The following is a 14,975-nucleotide window of genomic DNA, read 5'->3' as shown; positions in this document are numbered from 1 at the left end:
GTGGCATTGACTAAATACAGTAGAATAGAATACTGTATATTAACTCAGAAAAAAAAGTCCTCTCACTGTCAACTGCATTTATTTTCAGCAAACAACATTTGTAAATATTTGTATGAACATAAGATTCAACAACTAAGACATAAACTGAACAAGTTCCACAGACATGTGACTAACAGAAATGGAAAAATGTGTCCCTGAACAAAGGGGGGGGGTGTCAAAATCAAAAGTAACAGTCAGTATCTGGTGTGGCCACCAGCTGCATTAAGTATTGCAATGCATCTCCTCCTCATGGACTGCACCAGATTTTCCAGTTCTTGCTGTGAGATGTTACCCCGCTCTTCCACCAAGGCACCTGCAAGTTCCCGGACATTTCTGGGGGGAATGGCCCAAGCCCAAGCCCTCCGATCCAACCGGTCCCAGACGTGCTCTATGGGATAGAGATCCGGGCTCATTGCGGTCCGGGCTCTTCGCCCTTCACTGACATTCCTGTCTTGCAGGAAATCACGCACAAAACAAGCAGTATGGCTTGTGGCATTGTTATGCTGGAGGGTCATGTCAGGATGAGCCTGCAGGAAGGGTACCACATGAGGGAGGAGGATGTCTTCCCTGTAACGCACAGCGTTGAGAATGCCTGCAATGACAACAAGCTCAGTCCGATGATGCTGTGACACACCGCCCCAGTCCATGACAGACCCTCCACCTCCAAATCGATCGCGCTCCAGAGTACAGGCCTTGGTGTAAAGCTCATTCCTTCACTGATACATGTGAATCCCACCATCACCCCTGGTGAGACAAAACCGTGACTCGTCACTGAAGAGCACTTTTTGCCAGTCCTGTCTGGTCCAGCGACGGTGGGTTTGTGCCCATAGGCGACATGGTTGCCGCTGATGTCTGGTGAGGACCTGCCTTACAACAAGCCTACAAGCCCAGCCTCTCTCAGCCTATTGCGGACAGTCTGAGCACTTGAAGGAGGGTTTGTGCTTTCCTGGTGTAACTGGGGCAGTTGTTGTTGCCATCCTGTACCTGTCCCGCAGGTGTGATGTTCGGATGTACCGATCCTGTGCAGGTGTTGTTACACGTGGTCTGCCACTGCGAGGACGATCAGCTGTCCGTCCTGTCGCCTGTAGGATGGACAGCTTAGGCGTCTCACAGTACGGACATTGCAATTTATTGCCCTGGCCACATCTGTAGTCCTCATGCCTCCTTGCAGCATGCCTAAGGCACATTCACACAGATGAGCAGGGACCCTGGGCATCTTTCTTTTGGTGTTTTTCAGAGTCAGTAGAAAGGCCTCTTTAGTGTCCTAAGTTTTCATAACTGTGACCTTAATTGCCTACCGTCCGTAAGCTGTTAGTGTCTTAACGACCGTTCCACAGGTGCATGTTAATGAATTGTTTATGGTTCATTGAACAAGCATGGGAAACAGTGTTTAAACCCTGTACAAGAATATCTGTGAAGATATTAGGATTTTTATGAATTATCTTTTAAAGACAGTGTCCTGAAAAAGGGGATTTTTTTTTTTTGCTTAGTTTACATATGAGATGACTAAAGCAGTATGTAAACATTATTAAAGTGACTAGTGTTCCATTATTAAAGTGGACAGTGATTCCATGTCTACGTATACAGATAGGGCAGCAGCCTCTAAGGTGCAGAGTTGAGTTGCCGGGTGGTAGCCTGCTAGTAATGCCTATTTAACAGTCTGATGGCCTTGAGATAGAAGCTGTTTTTCAGTTTCTCGGTCCCAGGTTTGATGCACCTGTACTGACCTCGCTTTCTGGATGTTAGTGGGGTGAACAGGACGTATGGCTCGGGTGGTTGATGTCCTTGGCGATCTTGTTGGCCTTCCTGTGACATTGGGTGCTGAAGGTGTCATGGAGGGCAGGTAGTTTGCCACCGGTGATGTGTTGGGCAGACCGCACCACCCTCTGGAGGGCCCCATGGTTGCGGCGGTGGAGTTCCTGTACCAGGCGGTGATACAGCCCGACAGCATACTCTCCATTGTGCATCTGCAACTGTTTCTGAGGGTCTTAGGGTCCAAGCCAAATTTCTTCCGCCTCCTGAGGTTGAAGAGGTACTGTTGAGCTTTCTTCACCACACTGTCTGTGTGGGTGGACCATTTCAGATTGTCAGTGATATGTACTCCGAGGAACTTGAAGCTTTCCACTTTCTCCAATGCAGTCCCGTCGAGCTCCTTTGTTTTGTTGACCTTGAGGGAGAGGTTATTTTCCTGTCACCACTCCGCCAGGGCCCTCACCTCCTCCCTGTATGCTGTCTCGTCATTGTTGGTAATCAAACCTACTACCGTTGTGTTGTCTGCAAACTTGAGTATTGAGTTGGAGGCGTGCGTGGCCATGCAGTCATGGGTGAACAGGGAGTACAGGAGGGGGCTGAGCACGCACCCTTGTGGGGCCCCTGTGTTGAGGATCAGCGAAGTGGAGGTGATGTTTCCTACGTCAGGAAATCCAGGACCCAGTTGCACAGGGCGGGGTTCAGAAGCAGGGCCCAGAGCTTAATGATGAGCTTGGAAAATACTATGGTGTTGAAGGCTGAGCTATGGTCAATGAAAAGCATTCTGATGTACAGTTGAAGTCAGAAGTTTACATACACCTCACCCAAATACATTTAAACTCAGTTTTTCACAATTCCTGGCATTTAATCCTAGTAAAGAATTCCTGTCTTAGGTCAGTTAGGATCACCACTTTATTATGAGAATGTGAAATGTCAGAATAATACTTTTCTATACGATTGAGGTCAGGGCTTTGTGATGGCCTCTCCAATACCTTGACTTTGTTGTCCTTAAGCCATAACTCTGGAAGTATGCTTGGGGTCACTGTCCATTTGGAAGACCCATTTGCGACCAAACTTTAACTTCCTGACTGATGTCCTGAGATGTTGCTTCAATATATCAACATAATTTTTCGTCCTCATGATGCCATTTATTTTGTGAAGTGCACCAGTCCATCCTGCAGCAAAGCACCCCCACAACATGATGCTGCCACCCCCGTGCTTCACGGTTGGGATGCTGTTCTTCGGCTTGCAAGCCTCCCCCTTTTTCCTCCAAACTTAACGATGTTCATTATGGCCAAACAGTTATATTTTTGTTTCATCAGACTAGACGACATTTCTCCAAAAAGTACGATCTTTGTCCCCATGTGCAGTTGCAACCTGTAGTCTGGCCTTTTTATGGCGGTTTTGGAGCAGTGGCTTCTTCCTTGCTGAGAGGCCTTTCAGGTTATGTCGATATAGGCCTCGTTTTACTGTGGATATAGATACTTTTGTACCTGTTTCCTCCAGCATCTTCACAAGGTCCTTTGCTGTTGTTCTGGGAATGATTTGCACTTCTCTAGGAGACAGAACGCGTCTCCTTCCTGAGCTGTATGACGGCTGCGTGGTCTTATGGTGTTATACTTGCGTACTATTGTTTGTACAGATGAACGTGGTACCTTCAGGCATTTGGAAATTGCTCCTAAGGATGAAACATACGTGTGGAGGTCTACAATTTTTTTTTGCTGAGGTCTTGGCTGATTTTACATTTTTTCCCCATGATGTCAAGCACAGAGGCACTGAGTTTGAAGGTAGGCCTTGAAATACATCCACAGGCACACCTCCAATTGACTCAATTTATGTAAATTAGCCTATCAGAAGCTTCTAAAGCCATGACATCATTTTCTGGAATTTTCCAAGCTGTTTAAAGGCACAGTCAACTTTAGTGTATGTAAACTTCTGACCCACTGGAATTGTGATACAGTGAATTTTAAGTGAAATATTCTGTCTGTTAACAATTTTGGGGAAAATGACTTGTGTCATGCACAAAGTAGATGTCCTAACCGACTTGCCAAAACTATAGTTTGCTAACAAGACATTTGTGGAATGGTTGAAAAACGAGTTTTAATGACTCCAATCTAAGTGTATGTAAACTTCCGACTTCACCTGTAGGTATTCCTCTTTTCCAGATGGGATCTACTCTAACTCAAGAAATCTAGCATTACTTTTGACGTTTTTGGAGAAGAAATCTTAGTTGAGCAATTTTACATCTAACTAATGCTTGGTGCAGTATTTCTCAATGAAACAATGCACAAAAAAAATGAGTCGTCTCTTGTTGAACGACGACAAAGACTTTATTGAAGAATCCCAACTGTTGACCAATGACCGACACTGGGGCGTAGACTTCGGCTTGCCTCCAGAAAAATGTAGTGTGCCTGAACAGCTGAAAAACCCTCACTGTAGTCCAAAACGGAAAAAAAACTTCACAAAATGTTGTCATAAGATACAGTATGCACCAGTGGAGGCTCCTCAGAGGACGAATGGGACTACCATCCTGTCCTCCTCTGGGTACATTGACTTCAATACAAAACCTAGGAGGCTCATGGTTCTCACCCCCTTCCATACACTAACACAGTAATCATGACCGGAGGACGTCCTCCAATCTATCAGAGCTCTTGCAGGATGAACTGACATGTTGTCCACCCAATCAAAGAATCAGAGAATGAATCTAGTAATGTAAACTAACTCACTTTTGTACATCACACTGGTCTGTACAATTGACCTTATTTTAGCGCCCAAAAAGCATAATACTTCCAGATCAACTGTAATATCAATACCATTGTAAAGCACAATTTCTCCCCTTTCCAACATAATCAATGACAAGTCCTTCATGATGCCCATCTCTGCATGACTCAAGAAGGCAATGATCTTTTTAAAAACGGCGGGTGGGGAAGTGAAACCTATTGCGTGATAATGAGAAGGAGAGATGTCGTGTGGGGAAACTCGATCTGTCCAACTTATCAACTTATCACCTCTAAAATGTAAATTAAACACTATGAAGAGTTTATATAATATGTCATTACATACCTATTTGAAGGTTTGTGTCGAATTTGAATCGGGTTTTTAGGGCGGTGCTAAAGTGATCTTCAGAAGTAAACAGCGGCTTTTGAGTCATGATCGCTTGCAGTGATTACGCAAAAAATGACTAGGTATCACCCCCTTACCCCCTTACCCTGTCCCTTTCTTGTTTTTAAATGGTGAGAGAAGTGCTACACCTGGTGGAGAGAGGCTGTAAGACAGAATTAGTTGCTTTATGCGTGCTGTACGTTACGCCATGACACGTCACGATGTAACGAACAGCATCGGAGGGGTCGTTTTTTTCCAACTTTTCTCCAATACTATAGAGCCATTACCATGTCAATCAACGCGTGAATAGAAACGTAGTTCACACCCCCGATTTTGATGTCAACACAGTCGCTACAGTCCCATTAGTTTTCTTTGCAGCCTCGTTTGAATGTCACGGTGCGCACATTTGTACGGAATGGGGGTAGCGTACGTTACTGAAAGCATAGGCTACAGCTAGCTAGCACTGCAGTGCATTAAATGTGGTGAGTAGCTGACTGAAAGAGAGAGAGAAAGACAATAGTTGAACAGTTTTGAACAAATTATTTTCTTAAAAAATTTAAAAGCAGCAAGTGAGAGAGAGCTAGCTATATTTCATTGTATTTTTTCCCCACTTACTTAGCTAGCGAATGTAGCTAGATAGTTTAGCATACTCAAACACCCAGCTCAAACAGAGAGGGATAGCTGGCTTTGGCTATTCAACACTGGAACTCTTCCAAGTCAAGGTAAGCTTTTGGTTTTACTAATTTATTGCCACCGGGGCCCACCGGTGTAACTGCTAAACTGCTTGCTGTTCACTGTACTGAATGAATGTAGCAGGTTTAGTAACGCGTTAGTCCTAGTAGCTATGTAGGCTGTGTGTAGCGGTTAGCTGTTATGGTATGAAGGTTTGGCTTGGAAAGGTTTTATCGCCTAGTCACAGACAGCTGTTGTGATGTGCACTGAAGTCCACAAGCTAAGGGAAAATGTGAGAGGAGGAGAGCGCATAGATGCAAGAAGGAGTTATACAACGAGCAAAGTGATCATGTTGTTTTTATGTGGCTGCTATGAAAGTGAACTGTGTTTGCGGATGATCAGGGGTGTATTCATTCTGCCAATTCTACTGATAAACATTTCTTAACTGAGCAAATGGAACGAAACGGTGATAAACATACCTGAATTTTTCCAATAGAAACTCTGGTTTGCAACTGTCTGGACTAATGATTACACCCTAGATAAGCTAGATGCAGGCAAAAATGTGCAAGGCAGTATCAAATGTGTCACTGTCTGTCACCTTGGTTACTTACATTTTTCTCTCAACCTGTGCACCTACGTTGTAAACTTTTAATCATAGGCTAGGTTGTTGCAATCTCATGGTGGGTATAGGGACAATTAAAGTATCATGTATTAGCCTAAACCTATCGATGTTACATTGAGCTGGGTGAATGGAATATGAATAACAGTCATCCAATATGCTGTAATAGAAATAATGCCATGCTCATAAAAACAACATTGTCCTCCCTAATCTTAAACGGCATCGACCGCCACTGAAATCACAAACTCTACCAAACTGTTTCAGCTGAGAAGAACGGGGACGCCATTACCCTGAGCCAGTGTATAGAAGGCACGGATGGTGGAGGTATTGGTGGTAATACTAATTTCCTCTTCAGTCAAGGAGCTCTCAATGTCCACAGTCAAGGCCCTGTAGATTTCGGTGTACAGGTTTTTCACTGTTCCCGTGGGGAATGTCACGTTCATTATCCTGCCTTCGCTGTCATACCTGAGAGATAGAGGGAGAAGTTTATGTAAAGATGATCATTGTGATTCATGAATTCTTGCATCGATGCATGGTGTCATTTTGTTGAGAGTATCTAGGCAACAACATCACACACAGTCACCACACGGTCTCTTTTCACGTAATTTAGTAGAATAACCTTTAAAAGGATCAATATTTGACACTGTAGGCAAACTTCAGAGTGTGTGTCAATATGAAGGAAGTCACTGACTGCCACCAAATTAAAACATGAATATACATTCATTGTAAGTGCAAAGCAGCAACTGATTAGCTTACTTTATGATCAAATATTTATCTAGTCAGGCTCTCATCACCCTAAAAAATGAAGGTCTACTCTGGCATTGGAGAAATCAGTCCTTCCTACTTCTGTATACTCACTCGTAGAATGTGGTCCAGCCAATTTCAGAGGTCTTAGTAGCCAGCAGGCCAGTGTTCCCATGGTAGGTGAGTAGCACCAGTTCCTGGCCCTGAGCCGTCAAGGTCTTTAGCCCACCATTGGTTCCCATGATCAGCCAGATGACCTGGTTGTCCGGTGCGACAATGCGCACGGGAATGCGGTTGGGGTCTCGGCGGATCCTCAGCGTGTTCCCGTTGCTATCGGTCACAGCGGTAACGTCGTTCTCGATGCTGTAGCTGAAGGTGTACTTAAAGTCACCCGTCAGGAGGCTGGAGGTGTGTTGGTGGGTACCATTGGCGTCAAAGACATACACTTCCTGGGCATCAGGCGACGCCACCTCAAAGGTGTTGGTGTTAGAAGTCAACACTGGCCCGTTCCTACCGACAGCCCGGATGCGGATGTTGCCCAGGTCGGCCACGTACAGGGTGCCATCAGGCGCCACAACCAGAGAGGATGGGACGTTGAGACGAGCGTCTTTAGCGTAGCCCTCGCCGGTCTGGTAACAGTCGCAGTTGACGTCGTTCTTACAATCACAGTCAGAGGGCGACCCTGCCAGATGGGATATTTCACCGTCGACAGATATCGTTCGGATTCGACTAAGCTTCCGTTCGTCGGTTTCGGCGACGAAGATGGCACCGTAGTAGGAGACGGCGATGGCAACGGCGGACTCCAGGGGCGTCAGCGCTGCCCTTTGACCTCCGGCTGCCCCGCGGTCCATCCCGGCCAACGGGCAGTGGATGGGCCGGCCCGCTGCAATGCTGACCTGGCCGTTCTCAGTGATTCGTAGGACCACATTGTTGTCCAGGATGTACAGGGAGTTATCCATGGGGCTGACCGCTAGGTCGGTGGGCCACTCCAGGAGCACCTGCAGATAGGGACATTGTTATAGGCACCACAGATATGTGGCATTAAGACATTACTTTCTCTCAGATATGTGTGGTATTGAGATATCCCTGTCTACAGAAATGACATTGGCAACATTGTCCTATCTCCTAAATATTTCAGGGTGACATCAGTATTGTTACAAACTGTGGAAAAACACATACTTAATCATCCTTTCCAGTCAGTGATTAATAACAAGGTATTTGCCCTCAAGGCTGCACACAACTCATTACTGTCTGTCTCAGTGCCATTCATTAAGCCTGCCAGTCTGCCTTCTTATGGGACAATATGCCTCAGGTTACTACAGTCTAGCCAAAAGACATTGGTGTTGTGTTGTGACATCGAACTATCTTAATTAACTTAAGACATGTTTAATTATTGTCTGCCTGATGGTTTCAAGCCTCCCTTAGTGTACTGATAGCAGACATGGAACTATTATCTGGTATGTCCCCTTGGAGTAAAGGGCAGAGGTAAGGGACTCCAATCCAAGTTGAGTTTGACTCTCCACACCAATCCACTCCTGAAACGTCCCCTCCGGAGACCCTAAATAGATGGTGTGTAATGGAGGCCCGTCATTCCATTTTAATATGATAAAAGCTTTTCTTTGTTTTTCTTTTCTTCATTATTCATTTGCATCAAATCAGAGATCGTATGTAATGGAAGAGGATAGCGTGGACATGGATATAAATGTTTAAGAGGGGAGCCAAAGTTATATTGAGTAAGTGTTTGGCCCTCATAAGGCGGTAACTTTGTGTCTTTTGACAATACACTATGTTCATGCTGTTATGGGCAGATTTTTAGAGACGTGGAAAGTTGTTAGATAGAAGTGTTGAAATGTCATGCTGTTTGGTAGGAATGACCGCCCCCCCCCCCCAAAACAAAATTCAGCTGCTGACTACACAAACTTCCATCACACCTGATTCAACTAATCAAGAGCTTGGTGATTATTTGACTGTATGGATCGGATGTGCTAGTGTGCTGAAACAAAAATATGCAGTCCTGTGGGTCCCTGAGGAACAGATTGGGACACACTGCTCTAGACAATAAGCCTCAGCAACTTGAGAGTGCATAGGGGTCTTTTAAACAAAAATATAATGCCACCTAATGACTTTCCTTCCACTGAAATAACCATATCCAAAAGCATATTATTTAACTATGTAAGTACTTTCATCATCAGTTTTTGTGAGTGTTGCAGGGAAAAATGCTAGATTTTGCTGCGACAATTCTAACATTATGTATGGCAATATGCAATCATTTTGTCCAAATTGCCATGAAAATGCGCTGATGGGGGAAAAGGTTTGTCGACATGTGGCTTGATTGAACCATTTTATGCGGTAAAAGTGCAGTGATTGGTTAAAATGGCGAGCTCTCTTTTTGTAGTGCAGTTATCAGACACTTTTAGACACTAATACTGCAGAGATAACTGTTGTATGCAGTAGTAGTACAATGATTGGTCAAATTTGCGAGCCCTCAAATAATATGCAGGGAATTGTTGATTTTGCAAAACAAATTGCGATCGCAGAATACTGGAGGGACTGCATTTATGTAACACTCCAAAGACTGAGTGCCTCATAGATTGGCAAGAAGAGTACCACAGGGTGGCGCTGTGAGGTTAGCCCTATGGGACCTGACTTGAGGACAGAACAGGCTTGAGGGACGCATGACTGGTACTCTGACAGCCACCTGATTGATGTCCATGCTGATGTCACAGGTCAGGGGGCGTGCCGACGTGAGGTCATTGGAGCCCAGGAGGGTGGATATGATGCCGTTTTGGTCAACTCTCCGGATCGTGGTGCCGTCCACAAAGTATATCAGTCCATTCTTGTCCACAGCGATACCTGTCGAGGCAAAAGGGGGAAGGGGGGAATAAAAGAAATGCATAAGTGATAACAGATAGATAGACGTGTCAGACATGGGAGATGTTCGGTTTTCTCTGCTTGCATGACTCTGTGGAACGAACACAACAGATACATGTGTCAAGTTTGGCTTCCCATTATTCAGGTCACTGCAAAAAGCACATCCTTCAATAATTAAACCGCCTGCTTTCCTGCTATTGAATAATTTCTCAGGGTAAAGTAGGAAATGCTGTGTCCCCACTGTATGTGCGCCGGGCGCACGTGTCTCGCCATATCCCACCTCCAATAACAGAACTCAGAGGTGAAGTGTCAATGTGTTGCTCCTTCACCTCAAATTGCAGCTCGGACACCCAGCAATCATCAACCATCTTCACTAGATTCTGTGAAATGGGTAGGCGGGGGGAAATTACGAATTTGGTCAATTTTAGACGAAACGGGTGAGCGACAGGCAGTTGCCATGGTTACGACGGCAGGCAAAATTGCACGACTGATTGATTGTCGGCTGAGGGTTTTAGCGCAAGGAGAGAGTACTTGCCATAGACATTTGTCCCACATAGGGAAAATACATTAGCAACCGTGGCACACTCCACATCTCTTCATGTCACTGTGCGCTCCTAATAGAGACCAGAGCCTACAGGATTTCAATTAAACCTCACATACACTTCCATTTCTTTTCACTCAGCGCTATAAACACTGGTGTAAACACACACTGTGGGCGGTTTTTAAAATCTAAATAGTGATAAAAGTTTATCACAAGAGGTGAGAAATTGGTATATATTCTGCATTTGACACATTTAATAGCTTCTAAATAAATCTGTAAAAAAATGGAATCAAGTGGTTCGAGGGGAGTGATTTGGTTTGACCTTTGGCTCGATCGGCCCAAAGCTTGCCTGGGTCCTGAAACATTAAAGAGCTGAGGGAGCATTCTGGGAGAGCCGGCTATTTGACACTCTGGGGAAAATTCAGACAGATGAAGAGTGCCACATTTGAGCACATTTCAGCAAACGTCTGGGGAAGAAAACTCCAGCCATCTGCTGTCTCTTTCCCCTAGCCTCTACCTCATCCATAGTTACATTCACTCCCTCCCAGCTTCCTTTCATTCAAACCCACTATTTTAAATGCAGTTTAAGCAGGGACATGGGGGGGGGGGGGGCTTTCAAGGCTGGCACACCCCATGACTTCTTAACTTCTCTGAACTAATATTCAGACGGTGGTGAGTTTTTAGACACAATATGACTGCCATACTACACTTAGGTTGGTGCTACAGTACACATGTATGGTGAATGATGGCAGTTAAGCCTTATATAAGCCTTATATTTTCTGACCGGGTGAAAAGTGCTACCTGAATAGAATATATTAACACGTTACTTCTAAAACATTTGTGCTGTGAACCACCAATCTTTTGAAAGCTTTGTAGGATTTAATTTCAGCCCTCCAGTAACACATCCAATTCAGCTAATTACTGTATGTTCTAATCAAATGTGTTCCTGCAGGGCTGGACAAAAAGCCTGCAGCCCTGCACACCCAATAGCGCTCCAGTATGTTGGCTTGGCACCTACCTTTCGGCCCAGTGAGCAGGGCCTCCGTGGCCTTGGCCCCATCCCCACAGTGGGTCTCGTCAAATGGCAGACAGTGCTCCCCGGTCCCTGCCACCACCTCCGTGTTACTCTGCAGTTCCTTGATCCCCGTCAGCACCTTGGGCCGGTAGATCCTCCGTGAGTAGGTGTCTGACACATAGAGCTGCCCAGTCACCGGGTCAGTGGCCAGGTAATAGCGGTGAGCAGGGTTGTTACTATGATCGAGGGGAAATGTGGTTACTGCGACTGCCGCAATGAACAGTCAGAAAATAATCTAGATTTAGGTCGTTTTTTTAACGAATTTGAACAATCCCAAGAGAACCTAGTTTGAAGGTATTTTTCCGAAACAACAAAGTAAGAAAATGTGACATTCAGAATGATAATGACCACAGAAAAGACTGTATGTGTATGTAGTTCTGGTTATTGTGAATGCCCGATTAGGCTTGTGTTGTGTGAGGCTTTTTGCATAACAGACGGGTGGGGAATAGTCCGAGACCAGGAGTCAAAGTGAATATAACAGAATTTAACAGGAAACGACTGGAGCAGATTTGTGTGTGACAACTTGAAGGGTGCCAGATCATTTCAATCGTTATCACTATCCTGTGAGGGGAAGCCAATGGAAATAATGGAATGATGTGCTTATGTTGATACTGATGGCATTTCGTTGGGTTGTGCTTATTGACATTCATTTTAAAATGCCTCAAAATGTGGCGGGCTCCTTCAGAAAGAGTTAGCAGAGACATCTTCAAGGCTGGCTTCCATTATGAAAAAATCATCTGATGCAAAGACAGAATGAATAATCTTATATGTAGGGTGCTGGATATCAGCAATATAGAGCAAGTATAGTAGTATTGACTTTGAATTTACATTTTTTTTTGTCAAAGGAAATTCCATTCACATTTTTCTACGCTAGTTAACATTAATCCTCTTACATGACTAAATGACACAGACATATCACTGAATTTAAATTGCCAACTCTTTTCAAAGAGGAGATAAAGAGGAGATAACACCAAAATATAAGCTGTTAAAGGTGAATAACACTTTTTTACTGTCTGGAAATAAAGATATCGCAATGAGTGTTATCGTGTTTAATGGTACATTAGCCCATACTGTAAGCCTTTGGCACTTATAAATGTGAATAATGTGTGTTTCAAATAAATGTGAGAATGCAATAAACAGTGAAAAAAAGTCAATGTTACATTACAAAGTGGGATGATAAAAACGGACACCTTTATGAGCCAAACCACATGATCAAATAATGCCTTAGAGGCTTATCAATTTGCCATAGAAAGAGGTTAATACAAATATACATCAAGAGTGAGAGAAACTGCAACATAACACACCTACCTGTGTCTAAAATCTTTATTTCTTAGGGTGGGATTAAAGGAAGGAAGCAGAAAAGAGAAAGACGCAGAGAGACTGTAAAAGTGTGTGACTTTAAAAGTCTAAGAAAAACACCATAAAAAAAGAAGCAGACAATGGAGATTTGTTGAGCAGAAAGGAGGCAAAAAAGGAGAAGAGTGACTATGGCTTGGTTAAACCCTGCACCCATAACTAACAGAAGGGAGAATATAAAAACTCTCCCACCAGGCAATCCATTGTGCCATTTTTTCTCCATTTAACCACTGATTATCGGAATATTGATCCCACCACTCATTATACAGCCCCAAATCAAAATAAGGACTTTATATCCAAACCCCAAGCCATTGCATGCCAGGTTGACAAGCCAGGTTGGGACTTGCTTGTACTCTCACGGATGTACATACACTTCATGTACACACAAAAGGATGTGGACACCCTTTAAAATGAGTGGATTTGGCTACTTCACTGACCTCACTAATACTCTTGTGGCTATGAATGGAAGCAAGTCCCCTCAGCAATGTTCCAACATCTAGTGGAAAGCCGTCCCAAAAGAGTGGAGGCTGTTATAGCGGCAAAGGGGGGACCAACTCCATAATAATGCTCATGATGTTGGAATCAGATTTAGTGTATGTGCATTTTACATGTATTCTAACAAGCAATCCAACCATGTGGGCTTAACTTTCCCCAGAACGTATCAAAACATAAGAAACAGGCGGTTGGGGGTGTTGTATGTGATTTGTGGGGATGTCTTCTGAACTGAAGACTTCACTGGTTTTTGCAATGGGAGGACCAGGGGCATGCAATTGATTTGAAAGATTTAATATGCTTTGTATTGAGTAGCCCTGGCTGTAAAATGGTGGTTTCTGAGTCTGCCAATTGGCCGAATTAAGCTTATTGAGTGAAACCAACTTGATAAGACGGCCTAAATCGTCTCGATTACATGGTGTTTTTCTTTAATTGTGATGAAGGATATAGAAAATATTCCACATGAAATAGTGAATCTCTCCGTTCTTCTGTTCCATCATATTGGATACTGTGCAAGTTGGCCAACAGTTGGTTGACCACCCTGTGCATTGTTGAGACCGTCTGGGAATACCACTGATTCACAGTTCAAAGAAGACCACTACACGTCAGACGTCCACTCCCTTTAAGTTTATGTAACAGAATGCATTTTGTTCTGCCACCAGGGGGGCGTGAACTCACAACAACACATACCACTCAAAGCTAACCGTCTTAGCCAACAGAGCAAGAGACTAGTCAGTCGCTCTTGAGTAAAAGTTTAAGGTTTTAAATATACTTAAGCATCAAAAGTATAAATCATTTCAAATTCCTTACATTAAGCAAACCAGACGGCACGTTTTTTTTTTCTTCGTTGGGGGGGTGGGGGATAGCCAGGGGCACACTTCAACATTCAGACATCAGTAACAAACAAAACATTTGTCTTTAGTGAGTCCGCCAGATCAGAGGCAGTATAGATGACCAGGGATATTATCTTGATAAGTGTGTGAATTGGACCATTTTCCTGTCCTGCTGAGCATTCAAAATGTAACAAGTAATTTTGGGTGTCAGGGAAAATGTATGGACTAAAAAGTACATTATATTATTTCGGAATGTCGTGAAGTAAAAGTTGTCAAAAATATATTCTTAAAGTGCAGTACAGATACCCCAAAAAACCACTTAAGTAGTACTTTAAAGTAATTTTACTTAAGTACTTTACGACTCTTAAGTACTTGGCTACGGGCGAAGAACCCGACTTTAATTTGAGGGTCAAAAGGTCAGAACCAAACGACCATGCACCGCCATTACGGTTCCATGCAGAACCAGAACTAACCTGAGCTCCATGACGCTGGTGACGTTGCCCGACGGGTAAACGCGTCGGATGTAGTTGAAATCGCCCACGTAGAGGCTGCCGTCGATGCCCCACGCCAGGGCCAGGGGCGCCAATAGCTTGTTGCCCAGGGCCTGGCCGTTGCAGCTGGGGCATGAGATGCTACGGCGCCGACCGTTCCCCATCACTGTAGAGATGACGGGCGGCTGCAGCGAGATGAACTGGTTCTCACCGCTGCCTTTGTAGAGGACACCTGGGAAAACAGAGGATAAAGATACTTCAGGCAACAGCAGAGGGAGCACCCCCCTATCCACATCGACGGGACAGTAGTGGAGAGGGTAGTAAGTTTTAAGTTCCTCGGTGTACACATCACGGACAAACTGAATTGGTCCACCCACACAGACAGTGTGGT

At 44.3% G+C, this 14,975-nt stretch overlaps 1 protein-coding gene across 5 annotated transcripts in view; it reads right to left on the bottom strand.

Annotated features, from left to right (window-relative positions):
* LOC129827967 (teneurin-3-like) overlaps positions 1 to 14,975 on the bottom strand; it is a 223,676-nt gene that overhangs the window by 18,946 nt on the left and 189,755 nt on the right. For 4 of the 5 annotated variants that reach the window (XM_055889282.1, XM_055889284.1, XM_055889287.1 and 1 more), the window contains 6 exons: positions 14,567 to 14,816; positions 12,721 to 12,741; positions 11,356 to 11,588; positions 9,624 to 9,778; positions 7,040 to 7,923; positions 6,471 to 6,646 (listed from right to left, as the gene is read on the bottom strand). In XM_055889282.1, coding sequence (XP_055745257.1) covers positions 6,471 to 6,646; positions 7,040 to 7,923; positions 9,624 to 9,778; positions 11,356 to 11,588; positions 12,721 to 12,741; positions 14,567 to 14,816 — 1,719 coding nt within the window. The remainder of the gene's footprint in view (positions 1 to 6,470; positions 6,647 to 7,039; positions 7,924 to 9,623; positions 9,779 to 11,355; positions 11,589 to 12,720; positions 12,742 to 14,566; positions 14,817 to 14,975) is intronic. The other variant, XM_055889283.1, reaches the window with a different exon arrangement.

The sequence above is a fragment of the Salvelinus fontinalis genome, chromosome 29 (assembly GCF_029448725.1).
Source record: "Salvelinus fontinalis isolate EN_2023a chromosome 29, ASM2944872v1, whole genome shotgun sequence".
NCBI classification, from domain to species: Eukaryota; Metazoa; Chordata; class Actinopteri; order Salmoniformes; family Salmonidae; genus Salvelinus; species Salvelinus fontinalis.
Note: the sequence above shows the minus strand (reverse complement) of the source record. Positions and strands in the feature narration are given on the sequence as shown.